The following is a 20,961-nucleotide window of genomic DNA, read 5'->3' as shown; positions in this document are numbered from 1 at the left end:
GCTCGATGGCTTGACTAGACTCCGCAGAGCCCAGTCCAGAACAATGTCTATGCTACTGACCATAATCGAAAATATTCGAAGTAAACAAAGCCAAACACACCTAGACTCGAGGTCTGCAACCATGTAAGCGAGCGTAGTCATATCAACGACTCTCAAGATTCAACATCGTCTCCCATACCCAGCGCTCAACGTTCTCCTCAGCCAGCAGATGAATCAATGGGCTACCAGCGCCATCACTCCTTCAAGTGTGGCAAATTGCAAGCCAGACTCAACCCAGCCCTTGCGACCGACCCAACTGTGCCTCCACTCAGCCACCCAAGTCCAGGCAGAACGCTCGCCACACCAGCCAGAATGCTCAAAGCGAGTCCCGTATCCGAACAAGCAAAATCGTCCGCGCCAGCTTCAAGTTGCATCTTCACTTCTATATTCTGGATCTTAACCGCGCCACCTGTGGCGACCGTCTGCTCCAAGTAAAGTGCCTGATACAACGAAGGAACATTGGTAAGATTAGTAGTCCACGGATCGATCCCACCGTCGTCCAGACAAACGGGAAACTGGGATTTATCACAATCATACCAGGTCGAAGCTGTGTTGTTGGGGGACTGGGTGTTTGCCCGCACGCCTGCGGCCACGAAGGCTATTAGAGCGCTGAGAACGGTGGGGTCGGAGACGGAGATGAGAGGGATGTCAATGTCTAGTGTTCCGTCACGGTAGATCTCGTAGGTGTCGACGTAGGTTAGGCCTGTGACTTTGGCGGAGGAGGAGCAGGAGGTGAGGGTGCTGCCGCTTGTTGGAGCTGGGCAGGCGGAGGAGAGGGCGGAGGTTATGGAGGTCTGGTTGTCGTCAGTGGGCTAGGGACTCGTCCTCGGCAAGGCTGGGGACTCGTCCTCGGCAAGGCTGGGACGGGTGCGAGAAGACTTACGAAAAGTGCGGATCCGCCGTCCGAGATCGTGCCCACGTTTGCGGAAGCCGTGGGGCCCATCTGCAGACTCAACGAGGTACCTGCCTGCAGCGTAGTACTGGCACCAGCACATTACCAGACCCCACCTCCCGGATAGATTGTCGTGGAAGCATACGCCACTATAGCCTCATTCGACATTGTCCTAGTGAACGGGAAGCCGTTGACAGTCGTCTCGATGGCGGTCGTGACGGCGCTGTAGTCGCGAAGAGTATCATCGATCGATGTGCGAGGGAGTAAGTCGTCGTAGCCATCGCACGAACAGCCGTCGATCCCGGTGCTACCGGCGTGTGGGTCGGCGTAGTTGTAGCAGGAGCTTACGGGGATGGTGGTTATGACTGGGCCGTCGCGGAGGACGAGAGTCGGCGGTTTGGTAGCCGTTGGGGATGGCGAGGAGGCAGCTCGGGGCTGTTGGGCTGCTGAGGCGATGGGTCTGGTGTTCTGTTAGCCACTGGACGTTTACGATCTCGGTCCTTGGTATGGACGAACCCAGCGAGCGCCGTGGCCGCGATTGCCATGAGGGGCAAGATGGTGAAGGCCATCACGAGCCTTGCTGAGCGATTTGGGCCGGGAGATTGAAAGTATTGTAATAAGAAGATGGAGTGAATGTGGCCTTCTTGGTCCCTCGCTTTGCAAGTCAGACAGTGCTGTAGTACCTTGGACAGACCAGCGACGACTCCTCCATTCTTATACCATCTCATTCCTAGCACCCCAACTGCTCCCACCCTCATCACCACGTCCAACACCGCAATCGTTTCCACATCCCGTCAAAAACCCCTGCGCGTCAAGATCGACACAAAAAGATCACATCAAATTCAACGCACGTGGTCTACATCACAATCATCAATGGTCGCCTCGCGAGGCTCTTGGTCCTTCAAAGCATCCCCAATACTAGGTGTAGCATCCATCGTCTTGTAAGCGGAGCACAGGAGTCTGCCATGGCATTCGGACCTGAGACAAAAAGCATCATAGCAGTGAGAGCATCCCAGGTAGTCCTCGGAAACCAACAGTCTGTGCCTGCGGATGTCGAAACCTGACGTGCATAACGTGGACAGTGTTCGGAATGTGCTTTATGCATGATTGGCGGGCGCAACACAGTACATGGTCATTGGATTGTAGGATCGTCTGACAAGGATACGTCCCACTGCTAAGCAGCTGTAGGCGAGTGACCGACATTGAGCTTGTGGGTTTCGAGGGATTTCGAAGATATGGTATAGAATCCTTCGTTGATGGCCGAGTGCACGTTGTGAGTGCTGGTGGACGAGAGCTCGCCGTCTGTATGAAAGTCCTCGTCCAGATGTTGCAAAGTTGCCGATAGACGTGTGTTGAAGAGGGTTCGTCAATGAACAACTCATTTTGTCGGTAATCCTATGAAAGCACTGCACAGTCGTGTCTCGCGCGCTGTCGACGATGGACAAGGCGACGGCGTCGACTCTATCATTACTTGGCTCCACTTGCTGGGCAATCAAGTGGTAATTGTTAGCTAGCTCCAGATCAGCCATATGCACGAACTGTAGACTCGTGAGTGCTTGGGAAGGGTGCTATGGGCTCGATCGACTCTGCGGTTGTTAGCTTTATCAGATAATGGCGAGATCGTAGCGAAGTTGGTGTTGTGAGAGATCATGGCTGCATTCACTGGGTCCCTGCATTTCTCCGAAAACTGCAGTATTGCGTTATACGATCAGATTACGGATCTAGACTCTTATCGCATCGGATGAATTGGGTGATACTGCGTACTGAGCGCGATGTTTCGGGGACGGAGTCTGATATGTTGTGAAGGTGGATAGAATTGTCGTGAATCTCTTTGAAAGGCGGCTATCTCTTGCATTCGGCAGCCATCTGCTAGCAGTTCGAGCACAGATCGACCTCAAGACAAGCCCTCAGAACGCCGAGTGATCGCAGGTAGTCATGCTGAAAGGCTCTCCACCTCGCCGTCGCGGGACATCCTCCACCGCACCATCCCTTGCTCTACCATCTCCTCTTCGCGAATCTACCGGTGCTGCATTCATGTCAGTATCTTCCACTCCCGCATCTCGAAGTCCTCGTGCGTCCGCACCTTGGTGAAACCAATGTCGGCCGACTTCTCCCTGAAGCACTGACGGCAGATGTTCAGGCCGTACTTGCGTATGAGACCAGCTGGGTGTGTGCAGACGCGGCTGTGGCATTGTTAGTCCACTTTCTATCGCCGTTCTCCATCCCTCATTCATCTGCTTTTGTAGACATACCACTCACGGGAGCCCTTGCCGTAGTTGCGAGGGCGCGAGTACCAGACCGATTCGTGAGACATGATTGCGGTGTTTGTAGGGTCGAGATCGGTTCGAGGAGGGCTGTACCTCGTATTTTGGAGTGAAAGATCGGTGGTGGGTGTTGCGACGTGTTCCTACTATTGTCGTTGTCGTCAAAGTATCGCTGTGATCGTGTCTATCGCGGCTGCTGATCGCGGTCTTGGCAGCAGAATTTCGATGTGCAGATTCGGGGTGCGGAAGCTTCCGCGTATGTCTTCGCTTAGCCCGCGCTAGTGAACTGTGTTAAGTCCAGCACATTTGAACGACAACTTCACCCTGCTGACTACATGACCACGAAATCTGAGCAGAAATATACAAGGCATTCTCCTCGAGTAGCGTGGTACAGATATCGGTACCGAAGCGGTTACCGTCCACAAAGTTCGACATCATCGTAACCTCCATGAGATGGAAAATTCACCATTCAGCAAATTACCACCTGAGCTCCGCAACGAGATATATTCGTACCTCGACTTCCCTCCCAGGCGACTTATCGCAGTCCGTGCCTCATCTCCATCTTGGTATCAACATCCCATATCAAGAACATGTCGTCAGTTGCGAGCCGAGACCCAGCATCTCAACTACCGTGGCATTTCAGATCAATACTTTAGATCCTCACAGGCGTCAGCATCCTCGACCGTTACTTGAAGCAATTGGCTCACTAGCCAGTAGCAACCTTCGTTCGATAGGCGATTGCTTTGAGAGAGCTGATCTCTACGCTGCAAGAATGGCGAAGTGGCGAGGCGAGTGCGAGGCAAAGGGGATCAAACTGACGACTGAGGAGGTCGAGTACGAAAGCATTACTTTCCGAGGCGCTGCCAAAGTCGCCTCGGAGACTTATGAGATTTTAAGAGAGATGGGTATTGTTCTAAAAAGTTGGAAATGTATGTTCAAGGGTGTGCCTATGTCGCCTACTGTCACTTTCGAACCTCTGAAGTCTGGAGGCGGTCAGGCTGCGTGATCGACGTCGGCGACACCACTCAACGATCTTGCCATGGGCAGACTGAGCTCAGGCGTTCGGAGGCGAACGATGTCAAGCTCCGACATGCGCATGGAATCATCACGTATGAGCTACGTTGTAGTGACGATGATAGCATAATCCCGACAGGCGGGTTCCGACGAGGCCCGAGGGACACACGATTTGGTCAGATCAAGGGGGTGACATCCTGGCAAAATCGGGTTTGAGGCAGCACGTCTCTGCAAGCTTGTCACATTCGATCAGCAGTATCACATGCTATTTGGTAAGACTCTCATCGTTCCACAAGCCCAGTGATTACCCGGCTTCACTTCGGCCGGAAGGGGTGAAAAAGTTATATGTTACGAGCAAACCATGATTGTCAGAAGCTACCAGAGATCTTGCACAAATTCGCAAGTGTTAACTGCTAACACGAAATACAGTGACAACCGGAGTACCAAGCGAAATCATTCACTTGACAAAACTGCCGACACCTCCACCCAACCCGACCATTGAGAATCGGTCACCAATAACAACTACGAACCAGAAATAACGATGTGTGTGCACACATACCACCAGCGTGTCGAAGGAGTTGCGACGGAGCCCGCAAAAGTATGTCTAGCCGAGAAGCGGCTGGATGCAGAAATTGGGCCCGAGTGCATCAGAAGACCAGAAAATCGTGCAGTCCGAAAACAGGATTGACAGATAAAGCAGATAATGTATCCGATGCCAGACGGCGCGGCAGAATTACCAGGTAAGTACTTAATTCCAGCAGGATCTCTGCTAGCTTCTTTTTTGTCACTTGGCACGATCGTCGCTGATGTGTTCAAGATCTGCGCGTGCTGTATGTCAGGACACGCATATCCAAGGCGCAATGCTGCTGCTGCCGCAAGAAGCTGTGCGAGGCTATTCAGCATTCAACAAGCCATGGCGGAGCGAAAAGTTTTAAGTCGAGATCTCATTCTGTGGCTGGTATGCACGTATGCAATGGATAGAGCAAGGATCAAGTGAAGACGAGCATCAGCAAACAAGAATCTTTCTTCTACGAAAGCCGCATTCTACACCCTATCAGTCTGCTAGCCATCACCGTAGACAGTTTTCCACCATCAGCATCACCTTCTCCTCAGTACAGTCAAGATCTACTGCTGTTCGTGGACCTTACGCATATGCTCCTTGAGCTTGTTAGGCCTGGTGAACGGCTTGGCCTTACGCTTACAACCCTCGATAGTACAGGCATGAGTGCCAGCGAAATGGGTTGCCATGTGACGCTCTAACTCGAAAGGGCGACGGAACACCTTGCACAGGGAACAGCCTTGGATGCTGCACTGGAGGGGCTGAAAATTCTCTTGTCGTTGCGTGGGATCGAGGAAATCCCTTTCGGCTGGAAAGCATTCCGGTTAGCAGGTTCTTTTTACTCACGATTGGCCGCAGTCGAGAGTGCATCGTCGTGCCTCCATGCTTCAGCGACCCAGTCAGGGTTGTCGGAGTACACCCTCTTATCGAAAACCGGCGTTTCGCCAGGGCCTGTCATGACGGCTGAGCTGGGTATGGTGATGCTCGAGGGCGACGGCTGTGATTGGATGCTGGTGCGCCACGCAAGGCTAATCATGACCTGAAGTTGTGCCAGGAAGAAGTGGGAAGAGGGGAGCAATGGCGATCGTGGACAAAAGCGGAGAGAGAACCTTTGGCATTACGCAGCTTTATGCTTTCAGATGCCGGTACTTCAGCCTGTGCGAGGGGCGACTGCAGAACAGGGCGTCGGTCAGGGGCACAGCCACCACAAAGAGCGGTCAGGCGCTGGCAGATGTGACGAATTTGATGAGACGTGGCCAAATGACAATCTAGTACATGTACTCAGCCATCGTCCTGATCCCACTGATTGTCAACCTCAGCCCATCCATGTCCCCATCTTGACCCTCCACCCTCACCACATCCACGCATCTCCCGTGCCTTCTCTGCATTCTCACGCCAGCATCTAGCGGTGAAGTCGTCACTGATGCTCACGAGCTCGCCGTCGTGCGTCCATGTTACAGAGGTGACCTCTTTATGGTGCCCTCGTATGAGCGGCGTGCCTTGTTCTCCGATCCGCAAGTCGTCAGGGGCCTGCTTGCGTGTCTGTGAAGGTAGCGGCGTGAGCTCGTCGTCCTCGCTCTCCTCCGTATCACTTGCTGCGCTTCGACGGTCTCTGCTGAGTATGTACCGCTCGTCTGTTGGAAACAAGATCGGTGCACCCGTCCCGCTACCCACAGCAAGCAACTCGCTCTTGTCGCCCTTCACCGGCCGCATAGCTAGCTTGACATAGAAGCTCCCAGCCGAAAGCTTAGTGTGCTTAAAGCCATACAGCGGCCCTACAGAAGCCTTTGGTTCATGCAGAGTCCGTCGTCGGCTTGTACGAGATGTCAATTCGGGCGCGTGCCCAGTCATGAGATGGTTGGTGGAATACGCATATATCGTGGCGTCCTTGCACAGCGTATACAGCCTTGCGCCGTCGCCGGACAAGGCCATTGAGCTGATACCGAAGTTTCGGGTTCGTCGATGGCTTTCTGGCAGAGAAGTGGAGCCCAGTGGTACAGGATCTCGTCGACCAGCGTTCCGTAGATCCCAGAGTTTGATCGAGGCACTGAGCTCGCTTGCCGTGACGAGGAGGTGCTCGCGGCCGTTCGAAAGATGCTCGATAGCAGTTACAGAGACTGCACTGTCCTCCGAGTTCTGCGTGCAGGGCGACTTCGTTCCTGTACCTTTCGAAGAACGATGCGCTGGACCAACCTTCAAGCCATGTCGTGGATATCTGACAGACGGCTCGGCACCGCCATCTTCGTTAAGACCTTTCCGTTGACCTAGACGTAAGCTCTGCATAGATCCCCGTTCTGCACATCTCAAGTCCCATATTTGCACTGTGCCATCTCGACTACTTGTGGTCATGACGTTATCATCGTTAGGCTGAAATCGAGTCTGTTTCACACTGCTGTTGTGCCCAGTCAGCACGCAGATGGTTTGCTGAGTATGCATGTCCACGATCCGGCTAGTCTGGTCGCCACTAGCGGTCGCAAGCATGTAGTCGTCTGAGCTAAAAGCCACGTCCATGACAGCATTGCGGTGTACACGGAAATTGACATGAGCCTGTGAGAAGTCGGAAGTAGCGGCGGAGTCGACCAAGCGAATGCTCCCCTCCTCGTCACCAATGGCAACCAGCGAGTTGGTGTGACAGCTCGCTGAGCAGAAGGGAAGAGCTGTTCCTGCGTGGAAGCTGTGAACGTCCGTAGATGTAGTGACAAAGTTCGCAGTCTCTGCTTGCCAGTCGACGCCATGGCCGGCACCTCGCCACCCACAGCTCAGCGCATCATATCCTCCAAAGCTGCGTTGCAAGATACTGCGTGATCGGCCGTTGTACGGAAGTCGTCGAATGGGCTCGGGAAATGGCTGAAAGTCTTGTAGTAGATCAGACAGCTCCTCGTCATCCGAAACCTGTGTTGACACCGGCTCGTCTTGGAAAATCTCGATCTCGCTGGAAATCTGTACATGCTTCAGTGGCGAGGACTGCGGCGGAGAGCTCGCCAGGTCGATAGATCGTTTCCGTCGCTTCAGAGGTCGTGTGGCGAGCTCATCATTCTCCAGATGCTGCAACATCTCGTCCTTGACCGGCATCTGCTGCCGTCTGCGATTGACACCATTCTTGGTGATGTCACGAAGTTGCCTGCCAGCTTTGCTTTGGCGAGCACCACGAGTTTTGAGAGTGTGTCGAGGGGCGAAGAACTTGGTGAATCGTTTCGGTGTGACAGTCGGCGGTTTCCTAGGCTTCAAAGAGCTCGATGTAGGTCCTTGGGGGCTTCTAGTCCTGGTAAGCGGCGAAGAGGCGATATTCTCCTGGTCTGGCAGTATCTGATGAGCTTCATAGTGGCTTCCTTGGGAAGAGAAGAACGGTAACTCCGCCATGTTGATGCGTAAGACCTAATAGATAGCAGAGGTGACCAGAATAAGCAGATGTGGCAACAAGGAAGAGACACAGATGTCGACCCCGAAAGTTGGAGAACGCGACTTCACGCGTTGAGTTGCGGGTGTGACCGTGACCGAGATCTGTGCGGAACATGCCCGCTCTGTCTTGAGATTTTCTGGCGATTCTCAAAGCTTGCGACTTGTAGAGTCGACTTGTAGAGTCGAGTTTGTTCCAGTCTTTCGATAGGACAGACAGCATGTCGTCGGTCAAGCGAAAAGCAGTGACGGAGGAGCGTCCTAATAAGAAGTCCAGGAACTCTGACGCTGCAGAGACGAAGAGACCAGAAAAGAAATCTGAGACGCCTCCGAATCCGACGAAATCGAAGAAATCGGGCGGTGAAGATGGGGAGCGCAAAGCTCCAGTGAAGTCCATCTTGCAGCGGGAAGAAAAGGCGTTTCCTCGTGGTGGCGGAAGTGTTCTTACACCAATCGAGCAGAAGCAAATTCGAGTGCAGGCCGAGCAGGATGTGTTTTTCGAGCAGCAGACTGGCCAGAAAGCTCCAGCTCGAGAGGACGAAGATGGCGCGCTGTTCGACGAGGAGACAGAGGCTGCACCAGCGGCCAAAAAGCACAAGTCGAAGAAGAATGCACGGGATGCGCCGGCGAAGGTGCCAGGTTCTGGAATCAGGATCCAAGGCTTGAGCTACAAGAATCTGGTCGTGGGAAGTCAGGTGCTGGGATATGTGACTGCGATCACTGGCAAGGATGTCGCGCTGGCTCTGGCTAATAACCTTACGGGTTATGTGCCGATTACTGCTATCTCGCAACTACTCAACGAGCGCATTGAGAAGCTACTGGCGGAGGATGAGATGAAGGATGATGGTGAAGATGAGGATATCGACCTCAAGTCTCTCTTCCATGTTGGACAGTGGCTCCGAGCGACAGTCATGTCTACTGGTTCGGATGCTGGAGAAGGCAAGAGCAAGCGACACATCGAGCTCTCTGTCGAGCCGCAAAGTGTCAATGGAGGGTTGGAAGCAGACAATGTGGTGGTGGACAGCATGCTGCAGGCCTCAGTCCGAAGTGTCGAGGATCACGGTCTGGTCATGGATCTCGGGCTCTCTAGTGCGGATGTCAAAGGTTTCGTGAGCAAGAAGGAGCTGGGCATCGGCTATGAGCTGGAGAAGATGCAAGAGGGACAGGTTTTGATGTGCTTGGTGACTGGCAAAGGTAGCAACGGCAAGGTTTTGAAGCTCTCACCGGATGCTCTGCGCTTCTCTGCTTTGGTTGTGAACAAGGCACCTGTGGTCAGCGAAGCTCCAACGGTCGAAGCTTTCTTGCCTGGTACCGCAGTACAAATCTTGGTAACGGAGACAAGTGCAGGAGGTGTAGCTGGGAAGGTCATGGGCATGGTCGAGACGACGGCAGATCTGGTCCACTCCGGTGCTGGCGCCAAGGACGTGGACATGAGCAAGAAGTTCAAAGTCGGCTCAAAGGTCAAGGGTCGCATCGTCTGGACACTACCGAACGATGATGGCAGCCGACGCGTTGGTGTCTCGATGCTAGACACTATGCTCGCGCTCCCGCCACCCGTATCAAAGCTTCCGGAGAATGCAAGTCCGAAACAGAAGCTGCATTCAGCGGAAGTGTCGCCGCGTATGGCGCCGTCATCTATCGTTGCTGATGCTACGGTGACTCAGGTACTACCAGAGCGTGGCATCTTCCTCTCTTTGCCATCAGCATCTGGGACCACTTTATCAGCATTCGCACACATCTCGCAAATCTCAGACAAACGCATCGATGTCCTGACATCTGCATCTGGGCCTTACAAGCTGGGCTCGACACACAAGGCTCGCGTCATTTCACACAACCCTGTCGACAATCTGTACCACGTAGCTCTGAAGGAGAGCGTCCTCGCGCAGACTTTCTTGCGCATCGAAGATCTGAATGTCGGAGAAGTGGTTAGTGGTACAGTGGATCGTCTGATCTTAGGCGGCAAGACTGGTATTACTGGTGTTCTCGTCAAGCTTAGCGAAGGTGTGACGGGTCTTGTGCCGGACATGCATCTCAGTGATGTGCAGCTTCAGCACCCTGAACGCAAGTTCAGAGAAGGCTTCCCGGTCAAAGGCCGCGTCTTGTCCGTGGATCTGGAGAAGAGACATGTCAGGCTCACGCTAAAGAAATCGTTGATCAATGATGAGAGCGGCGTGCCTCTCTGGAAAAAGTACTCTGAGCTAACACCTGGTATGGAAGGCAAGGGCACAATCGTGAACCTGTTGGCAAACGGCGGAGTGGTGCAGTTTTTCGATAACGTGCGAGCATGGTTGCCCGTTGCTGAGATGGGAGAAGGGTTCATTCAGGACCCGAAGCAGCAATTCCGACTTGGTCAGACTGTCAATGTGAGGATCGTATCTGTTACTCCTGAGACGCAGGAGATGAAGGTCTCGTGCAAGCAGGACGACACCTTCGATGATGCGCAGCAAAGTACTTGGGATGCGTTATCTGGTGGTGATCTCGTGAGTGGGTCGGTCACCGTGAACGGTGGTGAGAGTGTGGAGCTCGACCTTGAAAACGGTCTACGTGGCATCCTCAAGCTCGGTCATCTTGCTGACGGCGAGGCATCCAAGGCCGAAAGTGCATTGAAGCGTATTCGTGTCGGCCAGAAGCTTACAGATCTTCTCGTCCTGAACAAGCTACAGCGAAGTCGTCAGGTTTTGCTTTCAAATAAGCCAAGCCTACTTAAGGCCGCGAGAGACCAGCTTCTGCTTCGCTCTTTCGATGATGTGAAGGAAGAAACATTGGTACACGGCTTCGCTCGCAACATCACACCCGAGGGTATCTATGTGGAATATGCCGATGGCTTGGTTGGTCTTGTGCCCAAGAGCCTGGTTGACTCGGATCTGGTTGGCAAGCCTGCTTTCGGTCTTGTGGAGAACCAGACCGTAAAGGCCACTGTTCTGAGCGTCGATGCCGTGCGGGAGCGCTTCACACTTACCATGCGAGAACAGAGTGGCGAGCCTGCCCAGAAGCCGACGGCCGCAACCCCTGGATCGCATAGCGTCACGATGGGACAAGTCGTCAAGGTGAAGATTGCATCCGTCAGGTCTACACAGATCAATGTTCGCCACCAAGATGGCGCGCAAGGAAGAGTGGACTTCAGCGAGATTTTTGACTCGTGGGAGGACATCTTGAATAAGAAAGCTCCTTTGCAGAAGTTCAAGCCTAACGAGGAGATCGAGGTCAAGGTTCTTGGTGTCCATGACGCAAAGAATCATCGCTTCTTACCCATCAGCCATCGTCAAAGCAAGGCTCCTGTATATGAGCTTTCTGCCAAGCGGACAAGAGTGCAAGGCGGCAATGAGGACTTCCTGAGTCTGGACAGTGTCAAGGCCGGATCTTCGCAAGTCGTATTCGTAAACAATCATGGCGACAACTGCATCTGGGCCAGCTTGTCGCCGAATGTTCGTGGACGCATCGCGCTCATGGATCTCAGTGACGACGTTGGTATGTTGCAGAAGCTGGAGAAGAACTTCCCTGTTGGCAGTGCGCTGCGTGTACAGGTCAAGAGTGTGGACCTCGCTACCGGCAGACTCGACTTCATCACCGCTTCTGGCCAAGAATCGACTCCTGTGACACTTGCTGAGCTCTCTCCTGGAATGGTCCTGCCAGGTCGGGTCACGAAGATCACAGAGCGAGGGGTCAATGTTCAGCTATCAGACAATCTAGCCGGCCCAGTACCGCTCACTGAGCTTAGCGACGACTTTGATCAAGCGAATCCGTCGCAGTACAATCGTAACGACATCGTGCGAGTCTGCGTACTGGGCGTCGACGCCTCGAACAAGAAAGTCTTCCTCAGTCTCCGGCCATCCAAAGTCCTCAGCTCAAGCTTGCCGGTCAAGGATGCGCAGATAAATACTGTATCTCAGCTTGAAGCAGGCCAGCTAGTCAGAGGCTTCGTCAAGCACGTTGGTGATCGCGGCGTCATTGTCTCACTGAGCGCGCGCGTGGACGCCTTCGTACGCATCTCGGATCTCAGCGATAGCTACGTCAAGGACTGGAAGACTATCGTTGAGGTTGACCAACTCGTCACAGGCCGTATCCTGAATGTTGATACTGCAGCTAGAAACGTACAGATCAGCTTGAAAGCTTCGCATGTGGATAAGGACTACAAATCTCCTCTAACTATCGCCGAGCTCAAAGCTGGTATGATTATTACTGGTAAAGTGAGGAAGGTGGAGGACTTTGGTGCTTTCATTGACATTGACAACACTATGCCTAAGCTTTCTGGCTTGTGTCATAGGAGTGAAGTCGCTAGTAAGAGAGTCGAGGATGTCAGAAAGTTGTATGGCGAAGGCGATGTGGTCAAGGCTAAGATACTCAACGTAGACGTTGATAAGAGGAAGATCAGCTTGGGATTGAAGGCGAGCTACTTTGCTGAGGCTATTGGTGAGGAAGATGAAGAGGAGGAGGACGATGAGATGGAAGGTGTAGAGCTTGATGGTGAGAGCGATGATGCCGTCGAGGTCGACACTGAAGGTGGTGTTGAGCTTGAGGATGTTCAGGACATGGACAGCGATGACGAGGAAGCTGCCGAGGCCGTGGTGTTGGACGAAGACGATGATCTAGTAGGACCAACGGAAGGTTTGAAGACAGCCGGCTTCGACTGGACTGGTGATGCCTTCGATAACAACAAGACCGCTACTCTTCCGGACTCTGAACCTGATACCGCTGCCCCGAAAAAGAAGAAACGTAAGGCTGAGATCAAGGTCGACATGACAGGCGACCTTGACAAGTACGGGCCTCGCAACGCTAGCGACTTCGAACGCCAGCTCCTTGGTCAGCCCAACAATTCAGGGCTCTGGATCCAATATATGGCCTTCCAACTACAACTCAGCGAGACACAAGCCGCACGCGACTTGGCCGAGCGCGCTTTGCGTACAATCCACATCCGCGAGTCGGAGGAGAAAGGCAATATCTGGATCGCATGGCTGAATCTCGAAGTCGAGTACGGTGATGACGAGAGAGTGGATGACGTCTTCAAACAAGCTTGCCAAGTCCAGGATCCGCTTGTGATGCATGAGAAGCTTGCTTCCATCCTCATCAATTCGGGCAAGTATGGCAAAGCGGAAGATGTCTTTGAGAAAATGGTAGGCAATAAGAGCTTCAGGGCAAATGGGGATATGTGGCTGAATTACGCTTCGTTCCTGATGGAGAAGATGAAGAATGCCACCCGAGCAAGATCGATGCTCTCGAGAGCTCTGCAGTCAGTACCAGCAAACGAGCACAGACTTCTTACTGCCAAGTTCGCTGGGCTGGAATTCAGGTCCTCAGAAGGCGATCCCGAGCGCGCCAGAACGATCTTCGAGGGGCTTGTGACGGAGTGGCCTAAGTGGAGTGGTGGCTGGGATATGTGGGTTGATCTTGAGCAGTCTCGTGTAGCGCATGCGGAGGGGGTAGAGGCGAAGAACGAAGCGAGGGAGAAGGTCCAAGCGTTATTCGAGCGTATGACGAGGCAGAAGATGAAGCCTAGACGTGCCAAGTTCGTGTTTAAGCGGTGGTTGGTTTATGAGGAGAATCATGGTGATGCGAAGGGTAGGGAGAGAGTGGAAGGTTTGGCTAGGAGTTTCGTGGAAGGTTTGAGAAAAGGGGATGTGGAGGAGTAGTATGCAGTGTATAGATAAACACATCACTATCGTGGCCGCTTCTCCAGCTTCAGGAATGTTCTGTAGACGTCATTTTCTGTCGCCAAGTGCTTGCATGTCGTCTCTAGTGCCTCGCATTTGCTCTTCTGCTGCTCGAGTTGCGCTGATATTTCTCGAAGTTTTGTCGTCAAGCCATCTACGAGCATCTTCTGTCGGTCGCGATAGGCTCGTTGTCTGCGCGCATGCTCATCAGCACTCTGTCACCTCGGCTCAAGTCGTTCGGCCTATGCCTACGATGCTCGGTTCTGCTCTCGCCGCTTGTCGCTGAGCCTCTTTCCCTCAGATGTAACGCCTGACCCCGCCGATTGTTGCTGAGGGCTGGGAAGAGCGTCAAGCCACTCTGCATATATCTGCGATGGCGAAGCATCCACATTTGTGTTCCTGTCGGTTGGACTCGTGGTCGTGCTGCTCGTGTTGCCTGCGAAGTTTTCGCTCATACCATCTAGGGGGCTGAGACCTTCATCTTGAGCGTCAAAATCTACCTAGGCTGTGTCAGTACGCAGATTGTGCTGTGATAGTCAGTAGTAGCCCACGCACCCAGTCGTGAAATGGATCTGCTGCCTGCTTAGAACAGCCTGCTGTAGGCTGTGTGGAGCCGTCCATAGTATGCTTGGGACTGTGCTGCGAAGCTCATGGTTCCGGTAGCTGAGACGGCAGGAGTCTGCTCTTATGTCAAGTTGCGTTCCCGGGCATGGATGCTACCTTCCTTCCCATCAGGCCCAGCTGCATATGTGCGGCACCTTGGCGATGGTAAGTGGAGGGTAGCTCCAATGGCTGGCCAGGCAGAGCTTTATGACAGTAGCCTCATCCTGCGGACGAGCCGAAGATCGAGGGCCTCGGGCAAGTTGCCGCTGCTATTCAAGTTCGGTAGCTGTCTGGGTTACATGACCCGTTCAGATGATCCCAGCTATGCAGGGATCGGCTTAGTGAGCGTCAAGGAGATGCATCAGTGTAAGGCCGATGACACGAAGCGGAGATTGTCTCTTTTGAGAAGTATCAAGCACTCGGAAGACTGTAACTGCAACTGATGGTGTAGTAGTGAGAGGATGTTATAGTCTGAAGCGAAACTCCTCCACATAATGAAAGCAGTACGTTGATTCCAAGTCATGGCGGGCCAGCGACAACGTGGTCGAACAGATACAGCTTAGCTCATGAGTTTGCTGGCAGAATGGAGACCGTCTTCGGAATCTGCGAGATCATGAATCGGTTTCATCCACACGAACCGCCAAGGCTAGGGTCCTCTTGGATGATTCCCAAGGTCCGAACTATACCCAATTAGGCAGTTATGAGCCTTGGCCTCCAATTTTCTCTCTCCTTGCTCGTCTCTCTGTTTCGGAACGAAGCAATATCACTGGTGCAAGTGGGCTGTGCGCTGGGCGGCACTTGACCTGCGGGTGTTGCTGACAGTGCATTCAACAGCCACATCATGGACTAAGTGTCCTAGGGCCGGTGGAGTGATGCAACGATCCGGCGAAGACCAGGTAGCACGCCGGATACCTGGCCAGAATTAGTCTGGCGAATCATTGCTCAATGTCCAGTCACACGACCTGTGGTCTCTTCCCACAAGACGAGACCACCGGGTCCGCACGCCTCTTCGGACCACAAGAAGCTTTTCAGCATGTCTTCAACTTCCGCCCACTCCTTGATACAAATCTTCTTGACGATCGAACGGAACGTCTCTACGAACCACTCGCGCTGAGTCGAGCCAAGCGACGCGATGCCGCCAACGACCAGACACCAGATCAGAAAATCCGGACTATTGGCAAGATAGGCGAACCAGTCGTGATCAGACAGGAGAACATGCAGCTGCTTCAAAAGATTCCTGTGCCAGCCGGTGTTGAGTGGCAGTGGAAAGATGACAGCATTCGAGTAGAGCGTGGCCGCCACTCGGCCGCACTCGTAGGCAACTTGAGCGCTACAAGGAGGACCGTGACAGAATGATGAGAGCGACGCTAGGCTAAGGAGTCGATATTGGATTGCATTTCGAGTGTCGATGAGGCCTTCCTTCTGCGCGGCAGTCAATGATCGCGTACGCACCTCTGCTAGTACTCGATCTATGCCAGCCAGATCAGCCAAGACGTCGAAAGTCTCCTCGGGCCAGAGGGTCACTGCGGTACGGACAAACCCATGGCCAGGACAAGGAGGTGTAGGAATCTGAAGTTTCAGGCATAGATCCTCGACGGATAGAGCCGCCGACCAATACTGCGGTAGCTCAGGGCTTCGGAAAGCAATGCTGGCTGCGATAAGGTCACCACTGTAGTCTGTCAAGATTACTGCTGATGCGGAGGAGTGAGTTCTGTAGGGACCTCGGCTTACCATGAGATAGCGAATGCAAGGCCCGGAAGCTTCAGGCTTTGAACACCGCCCACTCGAGCAAGCAATACCATCAAGGGTCGTGTGTGAGTCGCTACACCTTGTGTACGACCATACACGTGCAGCCAGTTGGCGCTGGGCATGTGTTGACGAAATGGCAAAGAGCCAGCATCACGGATCTCATGGTCCTGTAGATCGTAGTGCCACATGATCATAACAGCGAAGATGATGATCTCGATGTCTTCATCCTTCGCATCTGCCACAAGCTTACCCATCAACCGAAATGTCTCAGTCTTGTGAGCTAGCATGTCTCTCTGGGAAGAGCGAGAGACCTGGTTTCGAAGAATATCCTGATGAGTCGCAGAGGCATAGCAGAAGCCGTGCATGATCACCGGGTGCTTGCAGAACATCTCAAACCAAGCCGATGCTTCGCCCTTGGTCAGTAAGTTCGGCCAGTCAATGTTGAGACCTGTTGGTTAGCATGAATACCCGCGGATGGCAATATGAATGGCTCTCACTAACAATAGTTGGCAGCTTCAGTTGCAGATGTGCACGTTCCAGCGTGAAACGCATCAATCGACATCCCACCGAATACAGGCGAGATGGGCCGCGGAGATGGCGTCTTTCCAGCGAGACTGATCACCGGACATCCTGCATCACGGGAAGAAGCAGACAGAGTCGCCAGAGTCTCGGCAGGAAGTGCAGCAACGTTCTCGGTCCCGGGTTGTCCAGGACGGGCTTGCGATGCCGCGTTGTGAGCTCTGATGTCTTGATGCCGAAGTCGCCGGCTTATGACCCTTGCGGTGTGAGACCTCGCCTGTTTAGTCCTCCGTGGTTTGGATCCATCTTCTAGCTCACTGGTATAAGACGACGAGGATTAGCAGGAGGCTTGGGCACTTGCCGAGCATATGATCTCGTTCTTAACTTGCCACTCACACGGGGACGAAGGTGAAGTCCGCTGCGTTACCAGTCGAGGTTCGGGGAGGCATTGAGATAGTCGACACTATGACTGTAAGTAGCAAGGATTGTCAAGCAGACTATCGAGTATCCTGTCTCAGCTATCGTGGGTGCGGTCAGAGGCCACTGACTGTGACTTCGAACATGAGCACGAAAGGCAAGCCTTTATGGCTCTGGCTCTGCCAACGACCTTCGTCATCGTCCTATCCTTCTAGCCATGTCGAGCGCAGTCTATGGCAACACGAAGCTTCTACCCACCACAGAGATGATTTCACAAGCAAGAGCATTCATTCTTAAGCGTGACAAAGCTGTTTAACTTTTGGTGACACGTGAAGTCCGCGCTAAGGTTCAGCATCTTCCCTCATCGGGCTAGCACATCTTATCGCGAGATCGCGGGGTGGCAGCTCCGGTGCGACAGCTGCAGGTGATCATCAGCTATCGGTCGTACATGTACTGTATCTTTCGATAACTCACCTCGCTCACTCACTACTGACCTTCTATCTACATTACGACACTGTAGTTTGCTGTCTAAAGCCTCGTCCGTAACAACAACTGAACCTCTTACCAACTTGTTATCATCGTCCTACCACTCACAAATACAGTCGAGGTAAGCAGGCATCCGATATACCCCGCGCCTGGTTAGGCAGTTAGGCAGAAGCACCACCCTTCCCAGTTACAGATACACGTTATGAGGCTGTGAGTGGTGCAAGTGTTTGACACTTTGCTACCTCACCCGTACCAATTTGCTAGACACAAGCACTCCCTTTCCACGACCTACTTGTTACATGTCACCGTCGCCGCCAGCCTTGCTTGGAGATGAACAACGACGCACAGTCTAATGATCTCGATGATCACATGCTGACACAGCACAACCAGGACAACTTCCAGGTCGCTCAAGCAGTCTCGGTCGCAGGGAACGAGGTCAAGGGTGGCCATCACCATACATCAGACCTCGACACTCACACACCATCCGACCTACCGTTGACCTTTCCGACTCTTTGCCCTGACGGCTGTGTCGAGGACATATCCACGCTGGCCACGACGATAGCTTACACCACGCCTCCAGCTGCGTTAAGCTCGCTTGGAGCTAGAGCCAGCATGGCTCAGCAAGATACCATGTCGGAATCCGCTTCCTCCTTTGCCGACTCCCAGTATGATATGGTCGATGACCTGTCCGAGATCTCCAACGATGATGGCGACACTGCATCACTCGCTTCCACAGACGAGGGGTCGAACGGACGTGGTATGAATACTCCAGAAGAGCAAGATGGGGAGCTAGAGGACTCGACCGAGGATACCATATCTGGCCCAACCGTCGTGCTCCCATCGAGCAGCGGGATTCTTCCCGCACACGACCAAGATAATGAGCTGCTCGATAGCTATATGACCGGCGATCTCGAGACTCCGACACAGTCGACGGTGACAGATTTCAGGTCCAACCCCCACACTGCTCACTCGAAGCTTCATCTGTCAAGATCAGCAACTCGCGTGCTTTTCGTCTCCAGCCGTGACGTGCCTGAAGCAGAGAAGACCCAGATCTGTGCCAAGGTTACTTCAGCGTTGGCTGGCTCAAAAGATGCATCAAAGTGCCGTGCCACGATCCTGCCACTCACACCTACTGGCATCGCTCCGTCGCCATTCATCTCTTATCACGATGGTGGCGTCACAATCGAGGTTATGCACTGTGTCGGTGCCGAGGCTGTGGACCAGACGCTACCCAATGGTAACAAGCCGTACAAGCTGCAAATCCTGGATGCGGATGGCGAGCACAGCTCCATCTACATTTTCGACGATGGTCTCAAGCCCAAGCTTGGAATGCCACAGTTGACCATCATCTATGACGCACCCTCTGCATCCGGCTCCGAGTGGCTCACCACTGCTGAGGAAGCGATCAAAAGCATGAAGCTTCCAACTCTGGTCGTGCGCGACTCTCCTATTTCCGCAGCTCTCGCTCACTGGAGCATGCACACCAACGAGCTCCTGGACGCCGATAATCAGGTCCTTCGCACCGATCTGAAGTGCCTGATGAACCGCGATCCGATCTTCAAACCCTCGTTCGCCACAGATCAGCCTAAGGGGCCAATGTCAGCGCAGAAAACACGAGACTCGAGCACGTGGTCGTCGGTCTTCCGGTCTGTGTCCTGGAAGTCAGTGCTCTTTTCTCTCGGCACAGTGCTCGTCAGTTTACTCCTGCCCGTCCTCCTTGCTCGACTACTGCACACCGATGAGATTGCCGACGCAATCATCCGCCGCGAAGCCCTGTCGTCACGTCTCACAAGCTTGGTTGACGGCGCGGAGCCTGCCAAGTTGGTCAATGCTTCGTACCTCGTACCGCAACCCAGCGTCACTGGATATGACTGGGCCGGCTGCAAGAAGTATATAATTCAAGACAATATCCGCTTCGAAGTCCTCCAACCTAACCACATCATCGTTTCGCTTCCTCCGATCCACGATCGACTCGGGAAGAAACTGTTCCGTGTTTTCGGTGACAGGAATGGTGCTCAGGTCAAGGTGAACGCCACTGAGCTTGTCAAGAACGTCTACGATCTGGCCATTCCAATGGATGACGCTCATGGCGCGATCACTTTTGGTGGTTTGCTGCCCAGAGGTGGCCAAATGCTCATTGAGCACAACTTCGGCAATCGGATGCTTCAACGTCAGACATACCAGAAGGCACGTACAGACCTCAGCAACTCTGTCAATAAGGAGTTGACTGTCGCTCGCGATACTGCCAAGGTCATTCGTGAGAAGCTTGGGCTTGAGGTAGGTGCTGGGGCGGCAGCAACGAGGAATATCACCAAAGAGGTCGCCGTCCAGATGACTCGTGATCTTCAAATCTTTGCCAATGCTGCCGCCTCTGCGATTAGCAAAATGGACAAGGTCATCAACAGCACTGCCACCGTCATGATCAAGGATCTTGCTCTTATGAAGAAGGACCTCGTGAGATTCACCGATGGCATTCGTAAGACGTTAGCCTTGGCAAAGAAATCTGCTACCGACAGTCTGCCGACGAAGAAGACCGTCACGGAACCGCTGAAGCTGTCTCGTGAGCGTGCGCTGAGCTTCAAGGAGAAGTTGCTCCGTAGAAAGGCGAAGAAGTTTGGTGGCGCAGCGTCAAATGGCGAAGAGCTTGCGGTGCGTGTTAAGGACTGGATGACTTCGCTTGTGTCCAAGAAGAGTACGAAGTCCTTGTCTGTGATGCCCGAGAAGGGTATAAGCTCTCAAGGGAAGGCTTCAGAGAGGCCGAAGAGGACTCGTGACGGCTTCGACGGCGCCAAGGAGGCCGAGCTTGTTCGGAAGATGCGTGACAGAATCAAGGCGAAGAAACAGGGCGGAGAAGTGTCGAACAAGAAGATGGTGGACGTGGTCATGCAACTTCGTGAGCAGGCTGGTCAGCAGGCACAGCAGGGCTAGGGACTCTGGTGATGGTCATCGCTGGCGCAGTCATGGGAGAATTCGGACACTGGCGTTTTGATGAGGTTGTTTCATGTATTTGTTGGTGTTATGGGGAGATCGAGGGGCGGACGATATGTGATGAGAGCATGGCACTGGCAGAGTAGTGCCAGACGGAGTTGACTATTGGCGCTTCATGACCTTATGCGATACCCTGGGAGATATAAATGACTTGGCGCCTGGAGAATGTAGTAGATAGCCTCTGATAACGCATACCTCGTTAACAACAATTCTTGTGAGTGCCACATCCCCGAAAATTCCTGGGCAGAGTGAATGCTCTTCGCGTTGGAGTGCCTAAGGTAATCAGGGTCCGCAGCTAGCCCCACTTAGACTTTTGGTGTTTGTTCATGTTCAGGCACACAAATCCTCCTACTGAGCACAACACCATTTTGTTCAGCAACATCGACC

General features: G+C 53.4%; 9 protein-coding genes across 9 annotated transcripts; 3 read left to right on the top strand and 6 right to left on the bottom strand.

Moving 5' to 3' along the window:
- Positions 1 to 233: 233 nt before the first annotated feature.
- LTS14_000503 (uncharacterized protein) lies at positions 234 to 982 on the bottom strand (the record flags this gene model as incomplete). Its single annotated transcript, XM_064833216.1, has 2 exons — positions 234 to 833; positions 923 to 982. 2 exons carry the CDS (start codon positions 980 to 982, stop codon positions 234 to 236), a joined length of 660 nt encoding a protein of 219 aa, XP_064699485.1.
- Positions 983 to 1,033: 51 nt separating this feature from the next.
- On the bottom strand, positions 1,034 to 1,500 carry LTS14_000502 (uncharacterized protein; the record flags this gene model as incomplete). The annotated part of the gene is made up of 2 exons (XM_064833215.1): positions 1,034 to 1,391; positions 1,448 to 1,500. 2 exons carry the CDS (start codon positions 1,498 to 1,500, stop codon positions 1,034 to 1,036), a joined length of 411 nt encoding a protein of 136 aa, XP_064699484.1.
- Positions 1,501 to 2,963: 1,463 nt separating this feature from the next.
- On the bottom strand, positions 2,964 to 3,245 carry RPS29 (40S ribosomal protein S29; the record flags this gene model as incomplete). The annotated part of the gene is made up of 2 exons (XM_064833214.1): positions 2,964 to 3,114; positions 3,184 to 3,245. 2 exons carry the CDS (start codon positions 3,243 to 3,245, stop codon positions 2,964 to 2,966), a joined length of 213 nt encoding a protein of 70 aa, XP_064699483.1.
- Positions 3,246 to 3,967: 722 nt separating this feature from the next.
- LTS14_000500 (uncharacterized protein) lies at positions 3,968 to 4,201 on the top strand (the record flags this gene model as incomplete). The annotated part of the gene is made up of 1 exon (XM_064833213.1): positions 3,968 to 4,201. One exon carries the CDS (start codon positions 3,968 to 3,970, stop codon positions 4,199 to 4,201), a length of 234 nt encoding a protein of 77 aa, XP_064699482.1.
- Positions 4,202 to 6,049: 1,848 nt separating this feature from the next.
- Positions 6,050 to 8,128, bottom strand: LTS14_000499 (uncharacterized protein; the record flags this gene model as incomplete). The annotated part of the gene is made up of 2 exons (XM_064833212.1): positions 6,050 to 6,904; positions 6,962 to 8,128. 2 exons carry the CDS (start codon positions 8,126 to 8,128, stop codon positions 6,050 to 6,052), a joined length of 2,022 nt encoding a protein of 673 aa, XP_064699481.1.
- A 257-nt stretch (positions 8,129 to 8,385) lies between these two features.
- RRP5 (rRNA biogenesis protein rrp5) lies at positions 8,386 to 13,791 on the top strand (the record flags this gene model as incomplete). The annotated part of the gene is made up of 1 exon (XM_064833211.1): positions 8,386 to 13,791. The coding sequence occupies one exon, from the start codon at positions 8,386 to 8,388 to the stop codon at positions 13,789 to 13,791; it is 5,406 nt and encodes a 1,801-aa protein (XP_064699480.1).
- A 269-nt stretch (positions 13,792 to 14,060) lies between these two features.
- On the bottom strand, positions 14,061 to 14,433 carry LTS14_000497 (uncharacterized protein; the record flags this gene model as incomplete). The annotated part of the gene is made up of 2 exons (XM_064833210.1): positions 14,061 to 14,312; positions 14,368 to 14,433. The coding sequence occupies 2 exons, from the start codon at positions 14,431 to 14,433 to the stop codon at positions 14,061 to 14,063; spliced, it is 318 nt and encodes a 105-aa protein (XP_064699479.1).
- Positions 14,434 to 15,357: 924 nt separating this feature from the next.
- On the bottom strand, positions 15,358 to 17,132 carry LTS14_000496 (uncharacterized protein; the record flags this gene model as incomplete). Its single annotated transcript, XM_064833209.1, has 4 exons — positions 15,358 to 16,084; positions 16,147 to 16,612; positions 16,666 to 17,000; positions 17,080 to 17,132. 4 exons carry the CDS (start codon positions 17,130 to 17,132, stop codon positions 15,358 to 15,360), a joined length of 1,581 nt encoding a protein of 526 aa, XP_064699478.1.
- Positions 17,133 to 17,916: 784 nt separating this feature from the next.
- Positions 17,917 to 20,514, top strand: LTS14_000495 (uncharacterized protein; the record flags this gene model as incomplete). The annotated part of the gene is made up of 1 exon (XM_064833208.1): positions 17,917 to 20,514. The coding sequence occupies one exon, from the start codon at positions 17,917 to 17,919 to the stop codon at positions 20,512 to 20,514; it is 2,598 nt and encodes an 865-aa protein (XP_064699477.1).
- Between the last annotated feature and the right edge of the window lie 447 nt (positions 20,515 to 20,961).

This window comes from Recurvomyces mirabilis (assembly GCF_035927965.1).
Source record: "Recurvomyces mirabilis strain CCFEE 5264 chromosome Unknown scaffold_1, whole genome shotgun sequence".
NCBI classification, from domain to species: Eukaryota; Fungi; Ascomycota; class Dothideomycetes; order Mycosphaerellales; family Teratosphaeriaceae; genus Recurvomyces; species Recurvomyces mirabilis.
Note: the sequence above shows the minus strand (reverse complement) of the source record. Positions and strands in the feature narration are given on the sequence as shown.